At 39.0% G+C, this 26,925-nt stretch overlaps 9 protein-coding genes and 1 long non-coding RNA gene across 10 annotated transcripts in view; 2 read left to right on the top strand and 8 right to left on the bottom strand.

The window, feature by feature from the left end:
• Nucleotides 1-271: 271 nt before the first annotated feature.
• LOC137574482 (serine protease 1-like) lies at nt 272-1,097 on the bottom strand. Its single transcript, XM_068286811.1, has one exon. It carries the CDS (start codon nt 1,094-1,096, stop codon nt 317-319), a length of 780 nt encoding a protein of 259 aa, XP_068142912.1. The 5' UTR covers nt 1,097; the 3' UTR covers nt 272-316.
• Nucleotides 1,098-1,662: 565 nt separating this feature from the next.
• Nucleotides 1,663-2,487, top strand: LOC137574531 (serine protease 1-like). Its single transcript, XM_068286882.1, has one exon. The coding sequence runs from the start codon at nt 1,663-1,665 to the stop codon at nt 2,449-2,451; it is 789 nt and encodes a 262-aa protein (XP_068142983.1). The 3' UTR covers nt 2,452-2,487.
• Nucleotides 2,488-2,964: 477 nt separating this feature from the next.
• Nucleotides 2,965-3,844, bottom strand: LOC137574522 (serine protease 1-like). Its single transcript, XM_068286869.1, has one exon. The coding sequence runs from the start codon at nt 3,835-3,837 to the stop codon at nt 3,007-3,009; it is 831 nt and encodes a 276-aa protein (XP_068142970.1). The 5' UTR covers nt 3,838-3,844; the 3' UTR covers nt 2,965-3,006.
• A 1,108-nt stretch (nt 3,845-4,952) lies between these two features.
• On the bottom strand, nt 4,953-5,814 carry LOC137574488 (serine protease 1-like). Its single transcript, XM_068286821.1, has one exon. The coding sequence runs from the start codon at nt 5,803-5,805 to the stop codon at nt 4,990-4,992; it is 816 nt and encodes a 271-aa protein (XP_068142922.1). The 5' UTR covers nt 5,806-5,814; the 3' UTR covers nt 4,953-4,989.
• A 249-nt stretch (nt 5,815-6,063) lies between these two features.
• Nucleotides 6,064-6,916, bottom strand: LOC137574490 (serine protease 1-like). The gene has a single exon (XM_068286823.1). The coding sequence runs from the start codon at nt 6,887-6,889 to the stop codon at nt 6,098-6,100; it is 792 nt and encodes a 263-aa protein (XP_068142924.1). The 5' UTR covers nt 6,890-6,916; the 3' UTR covers nt 6,064-6,097.
• Nucleotides 6,917-8,722: 1,806 nt separating this feature from the next.
• On the bottom strand, nt 8,723-9,758 carry RpS30 (ribosomal protein S30). The gene is made up of 3 exons (XM_068286937.1): nt 9,691-9,758; nt 9,336-9,425; nt 8,723-9,259 (listed from the first exon to the last, which is right to left on the bottom strand). The coding sequence occupies exons 2-3, from the start codon at nt 9,411-9,413 to the stop codon at nt 8,939-8,941; spliced, it is 399 nt and encodes a 132-aa protein (XP_068143038.1). The 5' UTR covers nt 9,414-9,425; nt 9,691-9,758; the 3' UTR covers nt 8,723-8,938.
• Nucleotides 9,720-26,925, top strand: part of LOC137574577 (uncharacterized) — a 39,144-nt gene continuing 21,938 nt past the window's right edge. The window contains exons 1-2 of the long non-coding RNA XR_011032017.1: nt 9,720-10,110; nt 10,589-10,697. This is a non-coding gene — a long non-coding RNA (uncharacterized lncRNA). The remainder of the gene's footprint in view (nt 10,111-10,588; nt 10,698-26,925) is intronic.
• On the bottom strand, nt 10,909-11,799 carry LOC137574449 (serine protease 1-like). Its single transcript, XM_068286770.1, has one exon. The coding sequence runs from the start codon at nt 11,775-11,777 to the stop codon at nt 10,947-10,949; it is 831 nt and encodes a 276-aa protein (XP_068142871.1). The 5' UTR covers nt 11,778-11,799; the 3' UTR covers nt 10,909-10,946.
• Nucleotides 13,223-14,129, bottom strand: LOC137574556 (serine protease 1-like). Its single transcript, XM_068286911.1, has one exon. The coding sequence runs from the start codon at nt 14,109-14,111 to the stop codon at nt 13,284-13,286; it is 828 nt and encodes a 275-aa protein (XP_068143012.1). The 5' UTR covers nt 14,112-14,129; the 3' UTR covers nt 13,223-13,283.
• Nucleotides 25,233-26,236, bottom strand: Jon65Aiv (Jonah 65Aiv). Its single transcript, XM_068286972.1, has 2 exons — nt 25,936-26,236; nt 25,233-25,842 (listed from the first exon to the last, which is right to left on the bottom strand). The coding sequence occupies exons 1-2, from the start codon at nt 26,193-26,195 to the stop codon at nt 25,278-25,280; spliced, it is 825 nt and encodes a 274-aa protein (XP_068143073.1). The 5' UTR covers nt 26,196-26,236; the 3' UTR covers nt 25,233-25,277.

Below are 26,925 nucleotides of genomic sequence, written 5' to 3'. Positions count from 1 at the left end.
ACATATCTAAACATATCTTAAAATAGCACGCTCTAGTTTGTGGTTCTTTCTCGTGAATTTGACTATTTAAGTAAAAGAAAAATAACAAACAAACTTCAAGGGTATAAAAACTCTAGTACTGCTGGAGTGAGCCCTGACCACTCGTTATATTTTGATGTGAATTTCTTCAAATTAAACTAAATAACTTCCTAAAAAAACGAGACCCTGACCTCCTCTTACCAGTTTTTAAGTAACTTTGCTTATCATTAGATTATATTCAAGATGTAGGCAATTTTTTTTTATAATCTTTATTTATTGAATTTGCAATTGACGCCTCTTAGTAGGAAATGCCAGTGTTGTCACGGATCCAGTCCAAGTGGTGGGTGACACGCTGGAAGCCAGCTGGGTGACCAGCTTGGCAACCGGATCCAGACACCCAGTTGGTAACACCAATCAACTTGTTACCGTCGTGGGAGACCAATGGGCCGCCAGAGTCGCCACCGCATGTACCCTTGCCATCGACGACGCGGACACAGATGATGTTGGTGTTCACAATGCTGTTGCCATAGTAAGATTCGCACTCAGAGTTGCCAATGACCTGCAGGTCGACGCACTGGAGCCAGTCGGGCAATGGGCTGCCATCATAGGTGCCACCCCAGCCGCAGGCAACAGCCCAGTTGTCCTGGTATTGGTTGTTGCGATCGTTGTAGCTGGGCAGCTCAACCTTGTTGACCATGGACCAGAAATCAACATGAGGGATGCGGATCAGAGCAATATCATCGACCCAGTGATCGATGAAGTTGCCGCTGCTCACGTAGTGGGTGTACTGGGCATTGGTACGCCAGGTGGCACCGAAGTAGACGGTGACACCGTCTCCACCAGTGCAGTGAGAGGCAGTCAGGACCCAGGTGTTGCCAATGATGGAACCACCGCACCACCAACCGCCGCTGAAGCCAAGACCAACGGTGTAGGGAGCCTTGCCCTCGTAGGCTGGGTAGCCATTGGTAATGCGTCCCTGGATCTTCTCAGCTTTGGTGATATCCTTGGGATGCACCACGCTCTCGTAGGCCGAGGCGGAGGCGACAGCCAATGCCAAAATAGTAATGAATACCTTCATGTTGATCGAACAACTTGTGTTTCAGTAGCCCCTAGTTGGGTCTTTTATAGTTGCTTGCGACGTAATTCCCAAAATCAAAACATCATAAATTTCTGCACAATTATCCTGATAATCGAAGTGCATGTCACAGTGCGATTGTTGATTATTTCTGAAATATAGACACATATACATACATGTACATATATATGTACGTGACTCCTAACTAGGTAATGGAGTCGTTGTACTAGGTATTCGTTGTCAATTGTTGGCGATGTCTAAAGCTATTTTGTTTAGAAACTATCGGTATGCTATCAACACTCTCATCTCTAAAAGCCTGAAGAGTCTATTTATAGACATCAGTATAGGTTTTTCTGCCATCTTCTCTTAACTAATCTATAAAAAACTAAAGTGCAAGTTCTTTACGTGCGGTCTGAATTTGGTTTCTTATCACTAACATCAATATGGGAGGGAGGTCTTGTCGAATATTTACAGACCCTTTCAAAGTATCTGATAATGCAAAGAAAATAAACATTCCCTGGATCATATAAATAGGACTGCTAACGGCTATGTAGATTCAAAATAGCAATATGAAGGTGCTGATTACTTTACTGGCTTTGGCTGTGGCCCTTGCCACTGCTGCTCCCTCGACTTCTTTCCATGGAAAGGTCCATCCCAAGGATTTGGCAAGGACCAACAAAATTGAGGGTCGTATTACCAATGGTTATCCAGCTGAGGAGGGTAAAGCTCCCTACACCGTCGGACTGTACTTCCATGGTGGTTGGTGGTGCGGTGGTTCCATCATTGACAACACTTGGGTCCTGACTGCCTCTCACTGCACTGGTGGAGACGGTGTCACCGTCTACTTCGGCGCCACCTGGCGCACCAATGCCCAGTTCACCCACTATGTCGGTAGCGGCGATTTCATCGATCACAGTTCCGAGGATATTGCTCTGATTCGCATCCCACATGTCGATTTCTATCACATGGTCAATAAAGTTGAGCTGCCCAGCTACAACGATCGCTACAATGACTACAACGAATGGTGGGCTGTTGCCTGCGGCTGGGGTGGCACCTATGATGGCAGCCCATTGCCCGATTACATGCAGTGCGCTGATTTGCAGATTATCCACAACTCCGAATGCGCTGCCTACTACGGTTCGGTGGCTGACAATATCATCTGTATCCGTGTTGTCGATGGCAAGGGCACATGCGGCGGAGACTCTGGTGGCCCATTGGTCACACACGACGGTAACAAGCTGGTGGGTGTTACCAACTTTGTGGCCGCTGCTGGCTGTCAATCTGGTGGCCCAGCTGGATTCCAACGTGTGACTTCTCACTTGGACTGGATTCGCGACCATACTGGCATTGCTTACTAAAAAATTGAATTAAAAATTTATTGATTTACAAAAAAACATATTTCTTATTATTTTTTAGTGTTCTTTTAGGCAGTCGCTGTTAAGTATGCAACAGAATTTGGGCCATATTTCTTGCAAATCCTTATTTATATAGTAGGTAATGCTAGTTTCATTTATAATCAAGTTGATATTGATACAGGTTTTTAATTAATGATTTTGTAGTAATATTTTAATTTATTCATCTGAGTGATATTGTTCTCAAGAATTGTTTTTTGTAGATTGCCGAAAATTGAGGCGGACTATTTTATTTTTAAAGTCTAGAAAGCTTCTTAACGAGATAGAGAAAAGTTCTTGGCGATTTCTATAAAGATATTTGACTAATCAGAATCTGTCAAAATTTTCTTGCTCCTCACCTTGTCTGTTAAATTGTATCTATACCCCGTCTAGTTAACTACTAGTGATATTTTATGATTTTAAAGATACTTTTTGTAGAAAACTGTAAGGTGTTTCCATGGTTTAAGAAATTACAAAATATTTGATTTCTGTTTTGTCGCTTTATTTCATTTTAATGTTGATTTAGTAGGAAATGCCAGTGTTGTCACGAATCCAGTCCAAGTAGGCAGTGACACGAGTCAAACCCTTGGGGGCGTTTGCCTCACAGCCAGCCGATGAACCGAAGGAGACAATACCAACTTGGCGGTTGCTATCGTGAAGGACCAAAGGACCACCAGAGTCACCGCTGCAGGAGCCCTTGTTCTCAGGAGTGGCAATGCACAGATGGTTTCCATTGATGCCACCTCCATAGTAGTTTTCGCACACATGATTGGAAGCAACCTGCACATCCACACAGTTCAGATAGTCGGAAGCGCCGCTACTATCCGAGGTTGCACCCCAGCCGGAAAGAACTGCCCAGTAGTCATCTATGCAATTGTCACGCTCATCGAAACGAGGCAGCTCCACTTTGTTGACCAGCGACCAGAAGTCCACATGGGGGGTACGAATCAGGGCAATGTCGTTGTTAAGAGCGACACCATCGTACTCGTGATGCTGGATGAAGTCATTGTGATGCACCCAATGAGTATATTGAGGCTGATTGCGCCAGGTGGCACCGTAGTGAATGGTTACCGAATCGGCACCGTTTGTGCAATGGGCAGCAGTCATGACCCAAGTGTTGCCAATGATTGAGCCACCGCACAACCAGGCACCACCGTTTCCGTTGCCGAACAGCAGGAAGACAATGTAAGGGATTTTGCCCTCATAGGCTGGATAGCCGTTGGTAATGCGTCCATTGATGCTGTTGCTCCTCACTGGCATGTCCTTAACAAAGACAGCCTTGTGAGCATCCTGAGCCACTGGAGTGGCGATCGCTGCAGCGATCACCACCAAAAGCACTGCCAACACTTTCATGATAGACTTTTCAATTAATCTGAATAACCGTCCGCCCATTGCGCCCATATATATATAGTGGCAATGTTTCGAAAAGCGGATGTTGCCCGTGGAAATCGAATTCAATAAATTTATGATTCCTTTAACTGATTAGCTAGCTATCATATATAATCAAATCTATTTGCCTGGCTCTCTAAACACAAAACACTTAAATTAATATAATTTTTATAGTAAATCATCTTGAGATATTTTTTTGCAATCGAAATGAACTCTGAAACAGACACGTTTAAGGGGTATATAGCGTTCTAAGATAATACCCTTGCTAATTGGGGGTATGTATGTTTTTACACAATCTTTTGGAATACTTCCACACTTTCCAGTGTTTTAGTTAAACATTTATTTTACAGAAAACTAATAGTACCTACAGTCTATGCACAGATTATATCGGATTATTATGAGTATCTATAAATCCATTTAAAAATTCTTACTAAATTATTGACCCTTATGGAAATATACATAGTTTACATTAAAATGTTGAATTAATTGACCACCACCAGGGCCGGACTCACCGAAATTGCCGCCCTATAATCTATAAGAAATACCGCCTTTTTGTCATGTTCTCAAATATCAGTTCAACTATACAAAAAACCAAAAGGCGATATGTACAATGATCGCTTTAATAAATGTCAATAACCCACAGGACATTATTTGATCTTTATTTCAAATTGATCATTAATATATAGTATTTTATTTAACTTTTAAATTTAAAAGTATGTAGAATAGAATTTTATAAAATTTAAAAGCGGACTTACATAGAAATGTTCAATTCTTTTTTATATGGTATTATCTTAACTGCTTTTATTAGAGTGTGTAGAGTCTTGCTGTGAAATGCCTTTCAATAAGTTAGCCAAGATCACAGGGGATCAATCGGTTTGATTGAAGGTCTAACTTGCCAGGGGGGATTTCTAGTATGGAAAATTTAAAACTGACAACTTGTTGAGCTAAACATACATACATACATATGTATATGCATATCAAACAATAAATAATAACCAACAAAGTGACATAAATTATTCCTATATCTGGCAGTAATCGAGCTCTATATATAGAATCTTTGAAATAAATTAACAACAACATTTGTTTTGCAGCAATTTAAATAGGGTATAAATTTATTTAATATGAAATGCCCGTGTTGTCACGAATCCAATCCAAGTAGCTAGTGACGCGAGTCATTCCCTTGGGTGCATTTGCCTCACAGCCCAAGGATGAGCCGAAGGAGACAATGGCCACTTGACGGTTGCCGTCGTGAAGGACCAATGGACCGCCAGAGTCGCCACTGCATGAGCCCTTGTTGTCAGGAGTGGCAATGCACACATGATTCGGCGTTATGAATGTGGTACCGAAATGAGCCTCACATATTGAGTTATCGGCAATCTGAATGTCCACACAGTTGAGGTAATCGGTGACACCGCCATCATTGGAGGTCTTGCCCCAGCCAGAGAGTAAAGCCCACCAACCATAGTAATTATTGTAGCGATCATCATAACTGGGTAGTTCCACCTTGTTGACCAGCGACCAGAAGTCCACATGGGGTGTACGAATCAGAGAGATATCGTTATGGAGTGTATCTGTATTGTATTCATGATGCTGGACGATATCGTTCGAGGATACCCAATGGGTATACTGGGGCTGCAGACGCCATGTAGCACCGTAGTAGATGGTAACCGATTCAGCACCATTTGTGCAATGGGCGGCGGTCAAGACCCAAGTGTTGCCAATGATTGAACCACCGCACCACCAGCCACCAGAACTACTCTGGAAGCCAAGGCCAACGATATAGGGTACTTTGCCCTCATAGGCAGGATAACCGTTGGTAATGCGACCCTGAATATTGTTGCCCACTGGCATATCCTTGACCACCACGGGCTTCTCAAAAGCCGCAGCGGTACAGGCAATTGCTGCTATCAATATGAGTGTAAACCCTTTCATTCTGATCGCAAAAAATACTTTAAGTGAATGAAGCAAATGCTCTTTGTTTATATACATTTTTGCCATGGCTGATTGCCCCAACACTTATCAATCAAATATATGAGTATCACTCTTTGACCATAAATCGGACTTAAACATGGGAAACAACATATATATCATCATATCTTTAACCTACTTTGTTCGATCATGCCATTCGAGACGTACTTTTCGATCCGAATACCCTTTTCCCACCCTCACTCTAAAAATAAAATCAAATACTTTGGTTTTCTATGCACTTTTATAACTGCTATATTTAGTAGTAAGCAATTCCAGTGTTGTCACGAATCCAATCCAAGTAGCTGGTAACGCGAACCATACCCTTGGGACCGTTGGACAGACAGCCAGCCGAGGAGCCAAAGGAGACAATACCCACCTGACGGTTGCCGTCATGGATAACCAATGGGCCGCCAGAGTCACCGCTGCAGGTGCCCTTGTTCTCGGGCGTTGGGATACAGATCAAATCATCCGAGAAGGAGCCATAGTATGAGGCACACTCGGAGTTGGCACCAATTTGCACATCCACACAGTTCAGATATTCAGAAACGCCGCCCTCGTCAGATGTCTTACCCCAGCCAGAGACCAGAGCCCACCAACCCTGATAGTTGTTGTAGCGATCATTGAAGCTAGGCAATTCGATGCGATCAACCAGCGACCAGAAGTCCACATGGGGAGTACGGATCAAAGAAATATCGCCACTACCATGCTCAATGAAGTCATTGCGGCTAACCCAGTGAGTGTATTGAGCCTGAAGACGATGCACAGCACCGTAGTAGATGGTCACAGCCTCCATGGAGTCGGTACAATGCTTGGCAGTCATCACCCAGGTGTTGCCAATGATGGAACCACCGCACCAGGTGCCGCCATTCTCCTTGCTGAACATCAGGCCAACAATGTAAGGAACTTTGCCCTCATAGGCTGGATAGCCCATGGTGATGCGTCCTTGTACGGATTTGCCCACGGGGACATCCTTCCAGAAGACACGCTTCTCGTTGGCAGCCACTGAGGCTAGGACCACAGACAGAACCAAAACCACTAACAACTTCATAGTTAGGACGATTGATATGGAATGAAAATTTCAAATCAATGGAAGTGTTTATATAATAAATGATAAGCGCTCAGAACGGCCGGAAAGGATGATTTACGACGAGCTTTGTGTGCTTGTCTATCAAATATTTTAACCATCGAAGTAATTTGCTTTTATTTATTTGCCCCCAATGATTAAAATCTTATCAAAAGTTCTGGGGCTTAATATTGCAAACTATCCTTAGTTGGCCCGGAAGCTAATGTTGCTTCTTTTCTTTCAATCAAAGGCAAAGCATTTAAAATTATTAATAAATTTTTGATATAACACCTGTCTCTTAGTTAAAATCAGCTTCTTTTACACAGTTTCCTTTTGACATGATGTACATTTCCATCCCTCGGGGCTAAAATTGATAAAACATATTTTAATTAATTTCTGATTTTCATGAATATTACTTCAAAACAAAATTAAAGTTCTCTACTAATTGATATTTTCCTGAACGTTCAAACATTCAACTTTTGCTGCCATTCGCCATTTTTGTTTTACACGCTTCTCCTTGGAACTTATTTATATGGTAGTTTAAGTTTTAATATTCTTGGCAATATTAAATTTTATGGGTAAAGGATAAAAGAGTCCTTCACTTTTCTCTCTTTCACAAAAGCGTTAATTGACTCGTGTGATGCTAACTTGAATATGAGTGAGATAGAAAAAGGTCAAATTATGTTGTCTTGAACCATACACATATGTATGTACATAAGTAATATATGTATAATGTGTGTATACATATGTACATATGTATTCTATGTTTAAGCCGTCATCCAAATTAGACTTTTTCAATTCAATCAATTAATAATTAAAATTTAAAACAATGGCAACAAAATACAAATTTTGAACCAAATTGGAAAACATCAACTATTTCTTCTTGAATAACAACAAACAAAGCAAACTTGAAAACTATTGAATATCTGGCAAATGTTCGAAAATTTAACCAAAATTAATAATTGCAATAAGTCGTAAGCATTATTATATCCTTTTTCCTTTCCGTTACAGATTGCTTGGTATTCTGTTTCCATTCAGAGCATGGAATGGAGTGAAATGCACTATTTTGAAGTAGAGTGAGATGGGACACTCGTTGAGGTGCGTAATAAACGAGTATCTTTAGAGACTTCATGACAAATACTTTATAGGCAAAACTTGAAATTAAAGTTTCTTTATATTCTGAAGAACAACTAAAGCAAACATGGTCCTTTTTGAGAGAATGACGCTTCTGTCGACTAATCCACATTCCAGCCATTCTAATTTGCAATCTAAGTAAGCAAAATACGAATGGATTGAATTCAATTAAAGAAAATAATATCAAGTTCACTTACAATAATTTTAGACAAACGTCAAAGTTGGCCCAGTGTCTGAATAGATTTCAATGATTGTAAAGAAACTGAATGACTAGAACAATGCTCTAATCAAAAATCCATTAGAATATATATGTAGTTATCAAATTCTATGCAAAAATTTTTGTAGTTGTTTCCATTGATTTCTAAATTGCAGACAATGCGAACGAGTTAAATAAGTGAACGAAATTGATTGTGCTTTTAAGGATTTTGAAACGGAATCTGATTGATAATGGATGTCGAGAAAGAAAGTTTTAATTATAGCAATAACAATGCCATATTCAGATAAGTTTATAGCTTAAAACACAACATCTCAAACTCATAAACTTTAAATAGACGCAACATTTTCCCTATAAAATTCGTAGTAGGTGAGGTGATTTGATGACTTTGCTAGTTTAAACTTTTCACTGCACAGATTCGTTTCAGCACACACACACACACGATAAAAAGATATTACATGGCGAAAGTATTACAGTTTGAAATGTATAAAATACATAAGATGTTTATTTAATCATTTTGTTGTAGTGTTGGTTACAACAACTTAACTTTTCACTTAACTTTCCCAATTTTAAAAAGAAAAACAAAAAAAAAGTTAAGCATTGATTTGTGTTTGTTGTTGTTTATCTATTCTCATCCTCAACAGATACAAATTTTGTGTTGTTGTTGCTGGTGGTGGTAATGGTCTCTACGTAGAGTTAGCGTTGGGGCCACGACGACGACCAAAGCCTTGGACAATGTTGACGAAGCGACGGTTGTATTGGATCCTGCGCTTGGCGCGGCCGGTCTTCTTCTTTTTCTTCTCCTGCTTTTCCACCTTGGGTGTTTGGCCCTTAACTTTACCGGCACGAGCCAGAGAACCGTGCACCTTACCACCCAACATGGGAATGGTGATGTCCAACTCGAAGGAGTTAAGGCCAGTCACGGGGTAATCGTTGACCAGAGTCATTCCCTCGCAGTTTAGGGCGATCTCCTCGGTATTGAAGCCATGCACTTGGGCCAATTGATTCTGGATGTCAAAGCGACAGATTAGTGAGGTTAGGTTGAAAGTTTTGTATTTTTTTTTTTTTTGTCATTTGACTCACCTTAACATCAGCAATGGTAGCATCCTGAGACACCTCCAGAACTTCAATTTGTTCTAAGCCACGGAAAAAGAGCTGCATGTTGAACAGATTCTGTAATGTGCAAGCAAGAGAAGGCGCAAAATTAGTCTATACAGTTTCTATCTCACTCCCACACTCCACACAGTATTTGTGGACGCATACAAAAAAAAAAAACACGTGGGGTATTTAGAACACAATATTTGCTTATTTTTCATCGCATTGTTGTTGATATTCAATGTTTCACATATTTAACACACTTGTTCAGATTCTTTGAATGTATTTTTATTAATTTAATGAAGTAAATTGTATATTATTTTTGCAGAAATTATTTGCCCACCTTGTCACTTGCGGGACTGCCCAAAAAAAGAAAGATGGTTGACGGTGTTGCCAGAATCAGCCAGAACACATTTTAGAAAATTCTGGCAACTCTCTGCTGTTGGTGTGACCAACGTTTCTCAAGCGATGTAGATAACATGTAGGAATTGCGCGCTAACAGTGTGTTAACAGCGTGCTTACAGTGGGATAACAGTGTGCTAACAGCGTGCTGTTAAGCACTTAAGTTATCGACCTGATGCTCTCCATGTATGTTATCGTCTTCCGATAACTACTTGTTGTAAACGTAAATAAGCGGGAAGGAAAATTTAAGCTCAAATTGATCGTGTGAGATTAATTGCATAAACTGTGTTCATTGTGCCGACCTGAAATATATTTTGTGGGCATAGTTCGTGTTTTCAAAAGAGAGCAAAACATGAAAAAGGTAAGCAATGAAAAAAAAAATATGGAACCCCTTGATCCCGTTATGTGCCAAAATATTTAGCAAAATGTGTCCATTTGTTCATGCGTGTGTGTGTGTGTGTGTGTGTGGAAATTGCGGAATATTGAAAACAAAATTGAATTTCATGAAAAGTGCATAAGATTTGATTTTATTTAAGAAAAAAGTATTGCCAAGGTATCAGTACATATGTATATTTCTATATGTGTATGTGGGTATATGTATACATAATTACAGTACGTAAATAAAGTTAATGGCGTTGAAGCAAATGGCGCAGTTGACTCGGCGCCTGCGTGTAGACTATACAATAGAACAAGCGGAGACAGTAAAGATAAGGTTTATAAGTGTACACATGTGTATGTCTGTGCGTGTGCAATTTTGCAATTCCTTTTATTTTCTTTTGTGCTTTGTGGATAAGAAAAGTATTGATATAATTTTCGTATACCGGCATTTTTATTTTCAGATCTTCTATTGATTTCTTGATAAAAACTTGGGTATTTGAATCATGAAGAAAAATGGTAAAAAAAGAGTGCGAATAATAATAACCATACAATTTTTGAATATGGAATTAGGTAAGTACCCAGGAAAATTACATTATAATTTAGAAATCTATAAATATATCTTATTTTTATCTTAGTTTCTCTATTTGCTTGTTGGAACAGACTTTTCTTTGTCATTCGCTACCTACCATAATCCCTAAGTTATTCCCAGCTAAAACTCTATTTAGGAAAAGGAATAAAAAACGATTTGAAGTTTTTTTTTTTCAATGCTAATTCATTATATTTGGAAAATTTGTGAAAAAATCGCTAAGACATTTTAACTTAGGCTTTAATACCAGTTTTCTCTACGATCCAATCCACGTAGCTGGTGATACGAGTGAAACCAACTGGGTAGTTCTTTTCGCAACCAGCCGAAGATCCGAATGAGGTGAGACCAACAATGATATCTTCGTCGCTCAGGACCAATGGGCCACCAGAGTCACCGCTGCAGGTAGATTGGGAGTTGGTGGTAGCAACACAGACGATGTTGTCAGTGGCAATCAGAGTGCCATAGGCATTGGCGCACACGTCCTTAGTAGTGATTTGAAGGGTAACCCAGTTCAAAATGGAGGCGACCGAGCTGGAACTGTCCGATTCCAGACCATAACCAGAAGCAATAGCACTCTTACCAGCATAGGTGGAGTAGCTGTTGGAAACAGCAGGCAGGGCAATCTTGTTGATGTGTGTGGTATAGGTGATTGCGGGAGTCTTGATCAAAGCAATGTCGTTGCGGAGGAGCAGAGAGTTGTAGCTTGCATGCTGTTCAAAGTTAGCGCTGGACACAGTCTGGGTCAATTTGGGTTGGGCACGAACGGTGGCACCATAAGAAATGGTAACACTAGAAGCACCACTAGTGCAGTGAGCAGCAGTTAGAACCCATTCGGTAGATATGACTGAACCGCCGCAGAACCAGCCACCGCTGCTGCTGCTGAAGCTTAGGGCGACCTGGTAGGGGAATTGACCATCGGAGGCGGCCTGGCCATTGGTGATGCGTCCTTCAATGGAGCCGACATTAGCGGGCCTATCCTTGGGATGGATGGGGGTCGTCTTTGGCAAAACGCCAGCAGATGCCGATGCAATAGCACACAGAGCGAGAACTACGAACACTTTCATGTTGATTGGATTGTATGATTCTCTGCTTCAGCTGTTGTGCCTATTTATACCAATCTTGCCAATTGTTTTCAACTTACGTATGTTATCGGCATATGAACTTCAGGTAGGCTTATAGGCGCGTCATCTCGTTCTTTTATTTCCATAATAAATCTTTCAACTTATCAGGAGAGACATTTTCACACTCGAATATGTACATGCACTGGCAATCACAAGGTGCAATGTTTTGGTCATAGCATAAGGGAATCGACACACTATTAATTAGAAATATAGAAAATATAGTGCTCTTATCAGTTCCAGACACTGATATTATGGGTTCCCATTATTTCCTAAGATTAACTTTTTCAAAATTTCAAATTACGAAGCGTTTCTTTGAAGTGTTTTAAAATAAGATTTTTATATTTATGACTGGCTATTGTAGTTTGGCATTTCCATTAAATTTATTGCTATTGCCTTTCTGATTTTCCCACACCATTTTTATTAGATAGCTCAAAAGTATGCTATGAAAAATTGTATGACAGAAAAAACTGCCATAGTCATAGCTTCTAAGGACTTTTTTTATTGATTTATTTATGGCGTTCTAACATTTAGATAAGGGACATCCACAATCGAGCTGTTTGATAAAATAGAAGCATTTTATATATATATATATTTTATATTATATTTATATTTTTGTATTTATCAATTGTTGTATGTTAAAGTTTTTTAAGTTGAGGCTAACTCCTTAATGTTTTTTAGTCTGATGGGAAGCTGATTTCATGCATACTATTTTGCTCGTTTAACTAGACTTTCAACTGGTTCAGCTGCTGAACCTTACTTAACCTTTATAAGTACTATTTTCAGTTCAATTCATTTAGTTTTTGCTTATTTAGTTGAAATTATATTATTTGTGTATTAAACTTGTATTTTAAAGGCTAAGTAAAATTGGCTAAATTAAGATTTTTAGCGACTTCTATTAGGTTTTCTGTAGTTTAGTTGTCGATAAATATGATTAGGTTTTAATTCGGAATATGATTTCGATGAATTTGCAGTACCATGCACCAGAAAGGATACGTTTGACATTCATATCGGTTTTTATGTTGCTTTAATGACAATGATTTGGGTTATTTAAAAGGAATCGGTAACATTTTGTTTTACACACATAAGAGTCCTAGGTTTAGTTTTATTAATTTTCTTGGGGGATATTATAAAATCTGCTTTATGTCGTGGGCTATTACTTTGCAGCAATACCAAAAATGTGCAACAAGTTCACATCAGTAGACGCTTTGGTCCAGTCAAAGTCAAAGTCGATAACTCTGTGAAAGTTCTTTCTTTAAACTTTGTTCCCAGAATTATAAATAATTCCACAAAGTTCACTACATAAAGTAAAATTTGTTATATTGTATCAACCCCATTCAAATTAATTTTTTTTTTAAGTCTTCAATGAGCCCAAGAAAATCAAGTGCGTGTGGTCAGTGCAAAATAATAGTTGAAGATTTTTATTATATTTCGTCAAATATTCGTTGATATCTAGTAAGCAATACCGGAGTTAGCCTTGATCCAGTCCAAGAAGCTGGTGGTACGGGTGAAACCAGCTGGGGCACCAGATTCGCAACCGGCGCTGGACACGAAAGAGGTGACACCAATCAATTTGTTGTTGCTGGCAAGGACCAATGGGCCGCCGGAATCACCGTTGCAGGTGGAGGTCTTGTTGGGGGTAGCAACGCAGATGACCTTGCTGGTGGCAATCAGAGAGCCATAGGTGGCTTGGCAAGTGGCGACAGAGACAACTTCAAAGGTCTCGTATTGCAGAGTGGAGGCAACGGAGGAGGCGGAGTCGGAAACCTTGCCCCAACCGGAAGCGATGGCCTTCTGTCCGGCATAGGTGGAGTAGGTGCTCTCAATGGCGGGCAACTCAACCTTCTGGATGTAGGAGGTGAAAGTGACCGATGGAGTCTTGATCAGGGAGATATCGTTGCTCAACACAATGGAGTTGTAGCTGGCGTGCTGGATGAAGCCGGAGCTGGACACAGTCTGGGTCAACTTGGCGCTGGTGCGGACGGTGGCGCCGTAGTAGATGGTCACACCGGAAGCACCGCTGGTGCAGTGAGCAGCAGTTAGAACGTACTCGTTGCCAATGATGGAACCACCGCACCACCAGCTACCGCTGGTGCTGCTGAAGCTAAGTCCCACCTGGTAGGGGAACTGACCCTCTGAGGCAGTCAGGCCATTGGTGATGCGTCCCTGGATGGGAGCAACGGCAACGGACAGATCCTTGGGATGCACAGGGGCACCCTGGGGCAGCAAACCAGCTGAGACGGAGGCCAAAGCCAAAGCAAGAACTACAAACACTTTCATGTTGATCGCAACAAAACGAATGATACTCCACCATAAAATGCGACACAATTTATAAGCGAATCTTATCACGGAAAACAATAATTTCAAGGAATTCCAGATCGAGCCTCTTTAGGCCAACTTTTTGTTTCTTTCATGTTCATTATCTCTCAGAAGTCTTATCGGGCACCAAAAACCTATGACTTAAGCGCTTCTCAAGTGTCTTTAATGGTTTCTCTTGCATTTTATTTTCGGTATTTTCGATATATTTTTGCAAAATCATTCCGGTTAAGTTCTCATACATGCGCGTTGTTTGTCGTATCTTCCTAGTCTTATCACCTCCATCCGAGTGTTTTGTGGGTATTATTATTTACTATTTTGGTCGTGATTGCTGATTAGACTTGACGCTGAGGCGTTCGTTCAATTAAAGCCACTTGATCATTCTTCAAGCAGGCAGACGGTCACCACTTGAAATCTTTCTCAGATTGCAACCAATGGAAATGATGATTTCTAATACATGCATATATATGACGGCAATCCGGGCACCCTCTTACATTATATTTAGATGATGTATATCATACCACTAAAAGCAGTGGCAGTCGTTCATGTAAAATTAATGCCCTTAAACGGGGGCTTACTGTATTATCCAGTGGGGTTCAAAGTATTTGCCAAATTATTTGAGATATGAGAAATTGGACTTAACTACCTTTCTAGGTAGCCGCAATGAATAATAGATAATAATTGAAATTTTACGCAAAGTCATCTAAACAAATGACATATCTCTAATATCCTTTGTGTGTGTGTGTGTGTGTGTTTCTGATAAGAATTGTTATTCATTTAATTTTGGTCTATACAAAATTTTAATTTTCAGCAACTAAAAATTTCGTTGTTGCATACGTGTAAGTAATTTTCAATAAATTTATTTAATTAAGTGCCTAAAATTTAGTTTCGCAATACAAACAATTTATGGCAAATTAAGTCGTACAAACATTTTAGTTTGTTTCAATTATTAAATAATACGATCGATAAGTGCAGACATCTTTGGTTAAAGCAAAATAATGAAACAATAGAGAAATCGAAACCGTTTGCAAAAGGCAAAATGGAATAACTTTGCCTAATCTTTAGCCCCCTTTCTTAACTGAAATCGACGTCGATGTTTGTAAATGACATAATCAATCATTTCGACCTTTAGAGTGTCATATATTTATAGATTTAAATAGAACTTCAAATGATATGATCAATATCATATATATTCCATTTAATAACAACTCAAATGTGTCAAACAATCTGGTAAACCCGCAAAAAAAACCGCTATAATTCGGTTAATTGCCAACGAATAAAACAGTTCATATCAAATCAAAGATGAAATCTTCAAAATATTTATAAGTGTTTGAAATACCCAGAGAAACTGGGAGAGGCAGAGAGAGAGAAATAGAGCTAAAAAGATTAGGCTTAAATGTTGATTAAGGCCCCCGGACGAGTATAGAAAGTTGCCAAGTCATTTTATTGGCAGCAACAAGAGCAGTAGCAAAAGCAGTTTGAATCTGGAAAATTGAAATCAAATCGGTTTACGTGCTAAGCATGCAAACCATCAGACAAAATCTTAAGAGCACTCTCTCCTCTTCTCACTATCTGGCATGCTCGCTCATTGGGGAGAGAAGGTCAAAACCGGACATTAGCACATAAAAACAATTCATTGCCTGCTGACACATGTAGTTCGAAAAGGATGCGTGTCTGGGTCATAAATGTTGAACATCCTGTGCAGACCTCTACTTCATTCCTCTCTTAATTCACATGCCATTGTGTCTTTTCCAGCAAACGGGTAAGAAACAACCCGTTAGCTTGGCAAGACTACGACTTTAAGATACTCTAGTTTAATCGATATTATGTATTAAGCCAAGTTATTACTAGTCTAAGGAAGAGTAGAGGTCTTAAAAGAAAAAGTCGCGAAGAGATTCCACTTTCGACTGTTTAGGCTCAAGTCAAAATTTATATGCTGGTTTCCTTGTCTTTTACTTTTTCGTTAAGTTTTACCCACTTGAAGACCTTTTTCAGTTCAAATTCTCTTTTTCTGATTATCCATGATACTTCTTACCCTCCTTTTTTTGCTTGGGAACAAAGGCAACTAATTTCCTTGATGCATACACATATTTTGCTCTTATTGAAACTTAAAGTCCGTCATCAATTTAACCCGGCGAAAGTTTAAAGTGTGTGCATACATGGACAGACAGACAGACGGGCGGATGGACGGAGTGAGGGAGAGAAATGCTTATTGGACTTATATCCTGATATCCTGCTTGCAGTAACAATGTCCACACACAGAGGCACTTACACACACACACACATACATATCCTTTGGTGATATATAGCCCAGGCATTCCACCCCAAGAGAGCAAGCGCGCATTTTCTCCTTTGACAACGGACAAACAAGATTGCTAGCAATAAAATTTCGACAAGTGAACAACAAATGATAAACGAAGGACTACTACAAGGAGTTCCTCTAAGGCATCCACATCTTGAACTGCTTAGTTGTTGTTCATCGTTTTTTTTTTTCTTCTTTCCGGTTTTTTTTTTTTTGCTTTGCCTCAATTTCTGTTAAATTGTCATGAAAATGTCGCTTCATGGCCAATGCTTTGTGCCTTGTGGTCAAGATCTTCTACGCTATCCTTCCAAACGCCCGCCTGCTTTTACTTCTCTCTTGTTTGCACCCAAAATTAATGACAACTGTCTTGGCCAGCTGTCTGTCTGTCCCTCAGTCTGATTGTCTAAGTGACCGACCAAACGACCAACCGAAAACCTGTCATAGCATTTCCTGCATTTGATGACGACTTATCATCATTGGAAGCCAGAGTGCTTTCTTCCTATGCTGTGCCTTCCCTCTCTCTCTCTCCCTTTCTCTGTATATATGTATATTTCCCTTTCAACTATAATTCACAAATGCCTCTTGTCACCAGCAGCCGCCTCATTAATCATTTCGTTGAAAGATGTTGTCTCACATTGCGTATAAGTAATGCGTTTTTTTTTCTTTCTTTCTTTCTGTCTTTTTTGTTGTGCCGTTTCCCTCAACTTGGCAACTCCGCAACAACTTCGTCTACATTTACAACTCCAACTACAACTACTTCTGGTTGTGCTTCTTCTACTTTTTCATCTTCATCTCGTGATGATGGTGATGGTGGTGTTCGTTCCTTTTTCCAGACATCGTAAATGGCGCAAATGCATTTTTAAAAACTTTTCCCTAGCAGCAATTTGTTGTCGCACATGATTTACTCAACACACATTCAAACATATGTACGTTCCAAATCACTGAAAGAAATAGATTTGCCATGCATATGCACATATATCAATCAATCTATGACTTTTCTTTTCGATTAAAACCTAAACTAGGACAAATGGGAAAGACTTTCAACATGAAGACATACGAGATTTCTAAATTTTAAAACTCTTTTGAATAAACAATGTATTGATAAGTTTGTGTTTTTGCCAGTGTATGTTCTACTTCTACTACTTTTTCTTATAGTTTTCGTAACGAAGTTGCTGCTGCGTTTGGTACTTGGTCAAAGTTTTATGCTGCTGCAGTTTTTCAACAACTCGTTTTTAATGCGCGTTTTGTATTGAAAAACTTTGATTAGGGCAACATACAGCTGTCTATAAAGTCGAGGGCGTAATACCTGAGTGCAATTTTCATTACTCTAAACATGAGAGAAAGAGAGAGAGGAGAGTAAAAGGATAGGGCAAAGAAAAAGCAATAACTGACGACTAACTGGCAATATTTTGACATAAATCCCAGACACAAACACACATTAAATTTGATGCCCCCGAAGGATCAAACTATGTTATTATATATCGGCAAATATTTGAGGAAAGGCAAAAAATTCGTTGCCCTTTCTTTTCTCTTCTTTATTTTCGTCATTGCTTTTTATGATTTTCTATCAATAAGCCGAGCCACAAGCAGAAGGAGCATGGGAAGTCTTTGCATATGAAAAGTAAGAAGTAGCAGGAGCAGCACCATCAGCAGGAACCACGAGCCTGGCAAAGAAACTGAAGCTGGAGCTAGACCTTGTCGTATATAAATATAAATATAAATTCCTTTCAAGCAAACAAATCCTTTTCGGCAGTTGCCATTTTTTGCTTTTTTATTGTGTGCCAATGCCAAGGCTCTCGACGACAATTGGATTCCTGTTTTCTTTTTTTTTTTTTTCTTTTACCCCCCCTTCTCCAAGTCGTCTTCATCTCTTCTTTTTTCGTCCTCATCTTCTTCTACTTTGCTGAACCGAGACGAAATTGAGGGATTTTGGAGTAAAAGACAAAATACGTGTCTCCCGGTCTAGGAGGTACTTGTCTTGCTTATTGGCGCTAGCAAAATGGCATATCAATGGCTTGACGCGACTTGCGGATTTGCCGGATTGCCGGCTATTTCCTTTATACCTTTTGATTTCATTTTTTCATCGTTTTTGTTTGGCGTATACCTTGGTTACTAGCTGACACGAGATTGGAAAACCAGGAATTTCCCACATATACTTTTGATCAAAATTTACAACATTCATTTCCTTTGTCAAATAATACTTTTTCGGTACGCTTCAGGACGTTTATTAGTTGTTTTTCTCTATTAAATGCTCTTTTTGGTAATTAGTTAAATAATTGAATGTTGTATTTTATTAAAATATCAAATAATAGTCAAGAATTTGGATGTTTTGCTCTTGTTTATCTCTGATAAGTTTACATATTCCCGTACAAAATGTATCCTCTTTTTGATTCTGCTTTAAATACAACAAAAAAGGCATACAAAAATTGCAAAGTTTCTTAATTTTTGTGTGGGTGTTTTTTTTTGGCCAGAAATCAATCTGGCAAAGAGTTTTAGCCATGTCTGCACATTTCTCTTATTTGTTTGCTGAATGAATGCAAACACTGACTGTACATTGAGTGTACTCGTGTATTAGTATGAGTATTGAGTGAATACATTTCAATGCGAAGCGAATTCCTTTTGTTAGCAACTTCATTAATAAACATTTTTGCTAAATCATACATACATACATACAGTACGAATATGAATATGAATATATATGTATATAGGAAACTATTCAACAAAAAAAAAAAAAAACTGGCAAGAGAATACTTTACGGCTTATAAACATCTCTATCTCTCTCTCGTTTTGCTTCTGTTTCGTTTTTGTTTCGGTTGGTTGTTTGTTGTCTCTTATCATATGCTGGTTTTTTGTTGTAATTTCGGTTTATTGTTTTCTATATATTTTTCTGCTTGAACGCACTAAAAGCTACTCTGGCTGCCAGTCAACATCAGTCAGAAGCAGGCGCTGAGGCTGGAGGAGCAAAAGCAGCATCCTGCCTCGATATTTGTTTGCTTTATGTCTTTATTTTTTGTGGCCTGCCAGAAAAATATAGAAAACAGAAAAGGAAAAAAGAGATAGATGTAGACAGAGAGAAAGCGCAAGAGAGAGAGAGATGGAGTCAGCAAAGTATTATTATTATTATTTTTGTTTTTTGAGTGATGGCTAGGTAAATGTATCGTTGAAGTGCCTGAAAGGATGAGTGAAAAGAGGCTTTGCATATATGCGAAATAATTGGAAGTCCATGTCCCAGTGCTTTCTACTTGATAAGTCCTCATTCAGCCCACTCTGTCTTGCTGTCTGTATCTCGCAGGTTACTTTGGTAACTTTTGTGAAAATGTTTCAATTACCAGTCTCCAGTAGTCCATACACTTACATTTATCTCTATAAATGTACAACATACATATGTAAATAAGTATATACAGCTTATTTATCATTCATTATATATGTATATATGTACTTATTTTGTATTTACTTCGTTTCCTTTGTCTCTGTGCCTCTGTACACTTAAGCCATTAACTTTTTCCCCTGTCAATCAATTGTCACTTGCCAGTTCAACAAAAGGAAAAACAGGGAAAACACAATGAAAAAACATGAAAACACAATAAATACAAAAGGCACAAGACCATGACAAGACATTTCCATATACTCTACGAAAGTATAAAGTGTCACTTTGATTTTTCTCAGTTGGTGTTCTAAGTACATATATGTTTAGCGTGCATATATATGTCCGATCAGTATGACAGTTTGGTCTGTCAGATCGGGGAAACTATCTCAAGAGTTCTAAATGAAGAATATTTTATTTGTCATTTGCTAATTTCAAAGATACATATCTTTAGACGAATTCCTTAAAGGCTAGGGTATACAAAGTTTCATTGAAAAATGCATAACGATTTGATGTGAAAAACGACAAAACGACACAAATAAAACCAACAAATCCGAAAAGAAAAATGGAAAAAAGAAATCAAAAATTAAGCCAAAAGGAATTTGAAAGTTTTTCGTCAACGAAATCTTGCAAAAGTTTAACCAGACTTAGGTTATGTCCTTTCGAATTACAATTTGCCTTTAGAATTATTTATTACTTTTATTTCTTGTAAAGAATATAGAGCAGAACATTCCAAAAACATGTCGTTTTGAATACGCAGCTCAGTGTTGCGTAATCCTAAAAAAAAAAAAAAATAAAATAATCTCTGAATTAAAATTGAAGAACAAATTTCATGCAGAAGTTTCTATTGATATTTTTCCTAACCCCCTGCCTCTTTCATACAATACAGTCTGCATCTTAGCCCATTTTATAGGGCATACAACTCCAAAAAGTATTACCACTCAATAAGGCAAAAGTAGATAGAAAGAGAGCGAGGGAGATAGAGAGAGAGGCAGAGGGTTCAGAATGAAAACAAAAAAAAAAAAAAACCATGGCACACCAAAAGTCTTTGTCTTGGCAAAACGCAGCACAACTTTTGCCGTCAAGTCATTGTGGCTGAGCTCAAGTGTGGAGGAACTGAAGCAAGAGCAGGAGCTGAAGTAGCAGTTGATGCCTGCAGACAAGTCAAGCCAAAGTGTTGTTTGGATTTCATTATACAATTATCTTGTTACCAGAAATAATGGTGTCGAGACGGGCAACATGCCAAAAACATTCAATGCCGAGTTAGCTGAACTGAGTGACTGACTGTGAGTGGAGGAGCAAAACGAATGAGTTCGGGCCCTTTGCCACATGTGGGCGAGTGTCAGTCATCCTGCTCATATGTGTTTTTGTGTGTATGGATGTGCGCCGGAAGTTGAGCGCGTTGGCAAAAGCAGGAAGTCATTAGCCACCCAACTCCAAAAAAAAAAAAACAGAAAAAAATAAGTAACAAAAAAATTCACACACACACACACGAGGAAACCAAAACCCAAATCAACCAAACTCTGGCAAAAGGAAGTACTAATGCGATAAATAAATGAAAATGTTTGAGTTAAATGAATTAAGTGTGCGATACTCTCTACCCTCCCTTCCATACGCCCTTACACTCTCCTTTTTCTCTCACTTGGTGTTTGTCATGAGTTTTTGTTAGAAACACTTTCTCTGTTTGGCCTGTCAGCTGTGACGAAGCAAGTGACAGGACCGTTGAGTGGTTAGTGGATACTAGAGGGGACAGATGAAGATACTTAATTAGCCGTACATCAGTCAAAGTGTCACAACGAAAAACAAAAAGTCAACCCAAGCCGAGAAGGCAAAAAAAAAAAAAAGAAAGAAGAAAGTCAGGGCTATCACCACAAACTCACACACGATAACTTCTCAATTGGGGTCCACTTGTATCTATCTCTCTCTCTCTATTATTGGGGTTCTGTCTAGTCATTTCAAGTAGTCACATAAGCACCAAATAGTTGGTTAATTTATCATTGCCTTTAACCAGCTAATGATAAGTATATGCAAGTCAAATTGCAAAGTGCTGGTCATTCGCCCATTCCATTCTGCCCGCCGCCTCCGTCTCCTTATCCCCGTTCAATAATTATCATCATCATCATCATTATAATTATTGAAGGCAATCAAGCGAGTGACTTTGCGGTCTATGCGGTCTACATAAAAGCATAGATAGCGATTTCAATAGGGTTAGAATAGGGGAATACTCTAGCCATCAAACAACATATTTGGTGGTTTAAGCAATTTCAATGAGACTTCCAATATTGTGGTGAAAATGCCAATGGGGTTGTTCATGTAATAGATCCGCGAATGCTAATTATATAGGGCGTATATTGCCTGCATCTCTTTATAAGTATATTTGCATCCTGTTGGATACTTTCAGCTTTATTCAAGCAAATAAAGCCAAGGATTCCCACAAAATCAATTAAAACAGAAATTGTTCCACTTATTGCATTTATTTTCATTGAACATATATATAAATCTTATATTCAAGTGTTCTTAAGTCTTTAACTTCATAATTTATCAAGGATATATTTAACGGTCAGCTTTTAGTTCCTCTTTTAATTAATCCCCTCCATTTCTGTATGATGAAGCCCACTGTTCAGTTATTGAAATTAATGCTGGCATTGGCAAAATTTCGTTTGTTGTTGCTGCTGTTGTCTGCGTTTTTTGACTTTGACTTGGTTAATTAATTATGTAGCTAAATCATTGAGACTGAAACAAAAGTAGAAAGAGGGAAAGAGAAGAAAGGACTCTGACTCTTTGCCCACACTCTCGCTCTCTCTCTCTCTCTCTCTCGCTCTGCCACCAAAAATTCGTTAATTAACTTGATTGCTTTCAATTGGCTGGCATATATTAGCCAGGATTGCCAGGATCAAAAAGTTCCATTCATACTCACACACAGACAGACAGACACACACACACTCTGACATACACAGACATACACACATAATTGATGAGCTGGCTCTTCGTTAATTGATTTTGCTTTAGACGAGTCGTAGCAAGTAAAATTTGGTTTTATTAGCTGGCAAAGCATTTGAACTAAATATTTAATTGCTACTGAATACTGCTAGAGGAATAAAGTCGATGTCGATTTGGCTATATATGGAATTGAATTGGGTCATTGGCCAACAACAAGGTGCCAAAGGATAATAAATTAATTGAACAGACACAAATACCAAACTTGAATTTGAACTCTTTCCCAAAGTCGAGCAAATATTTTGAACACACACTGACCCATTTGACAGTCACTTTGGGGCTAACCGCAGCAGAAACTGTAGCAACACACAAAACTTATTGCCAAAATCAAGAGAGCAAAGTTTGTGGCCAAAGAAGAGCAAACGAACTTTTTGAGCATTCAATCAGAAACTGCAACTGTGGCAAAAGTGGATTTTAAATAAACGAAAAATTCAAAAAAAAAAAAAAAAAAACAAAAAAACAAATTGAGCTTAAAAATAAAGAAGTCAAAACTTTTGCAATAAACACTCCGAGTGTGTGTGTGTGTGGGTTCAGTTGACATTTTAACTAACTTTGCTTAGCAAAAAACAACAGCAACCTAAAAAAACCGAGGACAAGAAAGGCAAAGGACTATTGTGAGTGTAAGTGTGAGTGTGTTTGTACATAGTCCGGTTAGAGTCGTTCATCCAGTCTGCACAATGTAACTTTTTCTGGTTATGTATATGATATTTTTGTCATATCTAAACCACAAAATACGAGTAAAACTTTTTTTGTGCTGTCATAAATTTCCGCAATGCAAACATTTATCAGCATGGCTGCTGCCGCTGCTACTGCTGGTTGGACCCGACCCCTAGATACACTAGAAGGACTACCTAGAGATAGTGTGTCAGTGTGTGTGAGTGACCGAGTCCACTTTCAAAGCTCAGCTGCTGTTTTCACTGACTGACTTTGGTTTTTTCTTTTCGCTTTTGGCCGTTTTGAGTAAATGCTTTTTATTCAAAAACCACAAAAGTCCCCATATGCTTCACAAGCCTGCCTGCCTGGTCGTTGGTGGTTCAGGCCAAGTCCACCACCTGCCTCCCCTTGCCCACACATTGACGGCCTCTTCATTGTTCTTTTTACATATTCATATGGTGTCTGTGTGTGAGTTTGTTTGAGTCTGCGTTTCTCTCACTCTCTTACACGCAAACACTATATGATATATGTTGAAATATAAATGCGGTTCAAGTAGAGTTTATATTATGGTTTTTGTTAGAGTAATTTATGCAGAAATTTTTAGTGCAAAATATTCCTACAATTCTCAATTATGTGTGTTTTCTCTTCAATGTATAATTATAAAGTAGCATGTAAATTTTGACATTGGAATAGTTTGACAACTATTTTAAACCAGATTATAGTGTGATTATAGACGTGTGAACGTCTCTGAATGCAAGAGTTTTTCATTTTGAGTTTTGAATGAGTAAATCTTCTACACTTTGTGATTGATTGAGGCTATTCAGGTTAAATGAAGGATAAACAATGGTCAAAAGAAGGATTCTTTTGCCTTCTGAATGAATTACAGATAAAATCATTGCAAAGTAGCCATGGTCGACTGAAAAAATAAACTCAAAGCTAAGCTCTATAACAAATCTCATATGTATTTTTGGGATCTATTTGAATTGAAACATTACTCTAGCATTACTTTATTACCAAAACTACTTGGGAATTACAGCTTGATGAAGCGAAAAAAAGGAAAAGCAATCCTAAGAACTTTAAAACAATTTTCATATTGTCTTCCCGGGAAAAGGCGTTGTGAGAATTAATGCAAATGCTAAAGCCATTTCGAGTAACTTTATTTCTCGTGTGTGCGATTGTCATTATATTCTTCTCATGTTAACAAAAAACTGAATTTCGGTGGCTACTGTACCAATTTTTTCTCCTCTGCATTCACAGGAGAGGAGAAAAGTAAAAAAAAACAATGAAAATGCAAATGAAAAGGAAAAACTTTTGCCATTATTTAAATTCGTTGTAATAATTTAAATGTTGACATATTGTCGCTTTGTACCACACAGCGAGGCCTACACCCGCCCCTCTTGCCATCAAGCTTTATTTCGCCAACTCTCAACTTTCACTTGGAGGGTAGGAAAATGGCGATGACTTTCTTTTTATTTTCTGCCAAGTTTTTTTGTTGCTGGGTTTCTTTTTATTTTTTTTATTGTGTTGCTTGGCAAATTTAATGAATTTTAATGAAAACTTATGTGCAAAGCGTGTGACAGCCTGCCGAATGTCTCTCCCTCATTCCTTCCTCCGCCACCAACACCCTGTAGGACCTATTGCTTTTCCTCTCTGCAATTGTCGTTTAATGACAATTTGAAACTTTTTTTTCGTTGTTATTGTTGTTTTTGGGTTGGGTGTTTGTGTGTGTGTGTAAAGAAGAAAAAGTCTTTGCGTTTTTTTTTTTTTTAAAGATTTTTTTTATTTATGCGAAATTCCGGGTCATTCTCTTTACTTAGTAGGAGATGCCGGTGTTGCTCTTGATCCAGTCCAAGTAGCTGGTGACACGAGTGAAAGCAGCTGGGTAGCCCTTCTCGCAACCAGCAGAAGCACCGAAAGAGGTCAAACCGATTTGGAGAGAGTTGGAAGCCAAGACCAATGGGCCGCCGGAGTCACCGTTGCAGGTGGACTTGCCGTTGGGGGTGGCAACGCAGATGTTGGACGCAACAACAATGCTGGAACCGTAGGTAGAGGCGCAGACGGTGTTGGTAATAACATCAAGATCGACGTAGTTCAAGACGCTGGACACGCTGGAGGCAGAATCGCTGGGACGGCCCCATCCGGAGGCAATGGCGGTTTGACCGGCATAGGTGGAGTAAGAGCTGGCAATAGCTGGGATCTTGACAGCCTGGATCTTGGTGGTGTAGGTGACGGATGGGATCTTAATCAGGGAGATGTCGTTGCGCAGGTTGGCGCTGTTCCAGCCGGAGTGGATGATGATGTCAGAGCTAGAAACGGTGGCGGTAACCTCGGGGGAGGTACGAACGGTAGCACCCAAGTACACAGTCACGGACTGAACACTATACATAAAGAATAAAAGTGTGTGAGAGAGAGAGAGAGATCAGTTATATATATATGTTTATCCATTTCAGGGATTTCTTAATGTCACTTACCCATCGGTACAGTGAGCAGCAGTCAATACCCAGGTGTTACCGATGAGGGAACCACCGCACCAGGCAGAGGACAGAGCGCTCAATTTCAGGGATAGACCGACCTGGTAGGGGAACTGACCGACAGCGGCAGCACTTCCTCCAGTGATGCGACCCTCAATGCTATCCTGTTGGACAGGCATAACACGGCTGCGGTGCACCAACTGTGGTTCGGGGAAAGCCGAAGCGGCCACAGCCAAAGCCAGAATGATCAGGAATTTCATTTTGCTGAATATGTTGCTTGTTCTTCCGTCAAAGGAACTCAACTGGCCTTCTGTTGCACCCAAGGGCTCTTTTATACTAAAAAATATTGGCTCTTTCTTTCATCCATCTAGAATGATTAGATAGTTGAACTGCCTTTAGCTCACGTCATATTCAATAGAACAAAACATCATTTGCAACGCGCCTTGATTGTCTTATCTGATTTGCCTTGCAGATATGATTATGTTCCTATTCCTCCTCCAAATAGGCATGCGGTCTGCGAAATTACTTTTAGACCAACAAAAAAAAAAAACCAAAAGAAATAATCTAGTAACCCCTCTTATCAATTATCAAACATTATTTTTGATTCAGCTAGTGTGTTTTTTTTCCTATGTAAGGTTTTGTTGTTCTTACCCAGGGGAATTAAGTAATTAATTCGATTAGTGCGCGAAATCAAAATCGCTTACTTTGGAGTGTCTGAAGTGGCATTACATTGGCTTCTTCTTCAACATGTTTCCTTGTTGTCTCTCGTTTACCTGGAATCTATTAATTATCTTATCTCAAGTGCAAGAAGTTTGCGTTGTGAAGCTTTTAGTTCCGTTTCAAAATTGTTAAGGTCAAGAAAGGTCTAAATAATATAATAGAGAGAATGTCTTTGGTTAAAAAACTAAACTTTCGATGACGAAATTTATGTAATTTACTACAAACTTTTAGTTTATCCTATATGAATTGTATTTACGATTACATGTAGTT

Source organism: Drosophila tropicalis, unplaced genomic scaffold, assembly GCF_018151085.1.
Source record: "Drosophila tropicalis isolate 14030-0801.00 unplaced genomic scaffold, ASM1815108v1 contig_463, whole genome shotgun sequence".
NCBI classification, from domain to species: domain Eukaryota; kingdom Metazoa; phylum Arthropoda; class Insecta; order Diptera; family Drosophilidae; genus Drosophila; species Drosophila tropicalis.
Note: the sequence above shows the minus strand (reverse complement) of the source record. Positions and strands in the feature narration are given on the sequence as shown.

What these genes read in the sequence shown, in the direction of transcription:
- LOC137574522 (XM_068286869.1), bottom strand. Translation starts at nt 3,837, where the DNA reads ATGAAAGTGTTGGCAGTGCTTTTGGTGGTGATCGCTGCAGCGATCGCC.
- LOC137574556 (XM_068286911.1), bottom strand. Translation starts at nt 14,111, where the DNA reads ATGAAAGTGTTTGTAGTTCTTGCTTTGGCTTTGGCCTCCGTCTCAGCT.
- LOC137574488 (XM_068286821.1), bottom strand. Translation starts at nt 5,805, where the DNA reads ATGAAAGGGTTTACACTCATATTGATAGCAGCAATTGCCTGTACCGCT.
- LOC137574449 (XM_068286770.1), bottom strand. Translation starts at nt 11,777, where the DNA reads ATGAAAGTGTTCGTAGTTCTCGCTCTGTGTGCTATTGCATCGGCATCT.
- RpS30 (XM_068286937.1), bottom strand. Translation starts at nt 9,413, where the DNA reads ATGCAGCTCTTTTTCCGTGGCTTAGAACAAATTGAAGTTCTGGAGGTG. An exon ending in CTACCATTGCTGATGTTAAG is followed by an intron (nt 9,260 to 9,335) that starts GTGAGTCAAATG and finishes TTTGACATCCAG; the next exon opens with AATCAATTGGCCCAAGTGCA.
- LOC137574482 (XM_068286811.1), bottom strand. Translation starts at nt 1,096, where the DNA reads ATGAAGGTATTCATTACTATTTTGGCATTGGCTGTCGCCTCCGCCTCG.
- LOC137574531 (XM_068286882.1), top strand. Translation starts at nt 1,663, where the DNA reads ATGAAGGTGCTGATTACTTTACTGGCTTTGGCTGTGGCCCTTGCCACT.
- Jon65Aiv (XM_068286972.1), bottom strand. Translation starts at nt 26,195, where the DNA reads ATGAAATTCCTGATCATTCTGGCTTTGGCTGTGGCCGCTTCGGCTTTC. An exon ending in GCTGCTCACTGTACCGATGG is followed by an intron (nt 25,843 to 25,935) that starts GTAAGTGACATT and finishes CTTTATGTATAG; the next exon opens with TGTTCAGTCCGTGACTGTGT.
- LOC137574490 (XM_068286823.1), bottom strand. Translation starts at nt 6,889, where the DNA reads ATGAAGTTGTTAGTGGTTTTGGTTCTGTCTGTGGTCCTAGCCTCAGTG.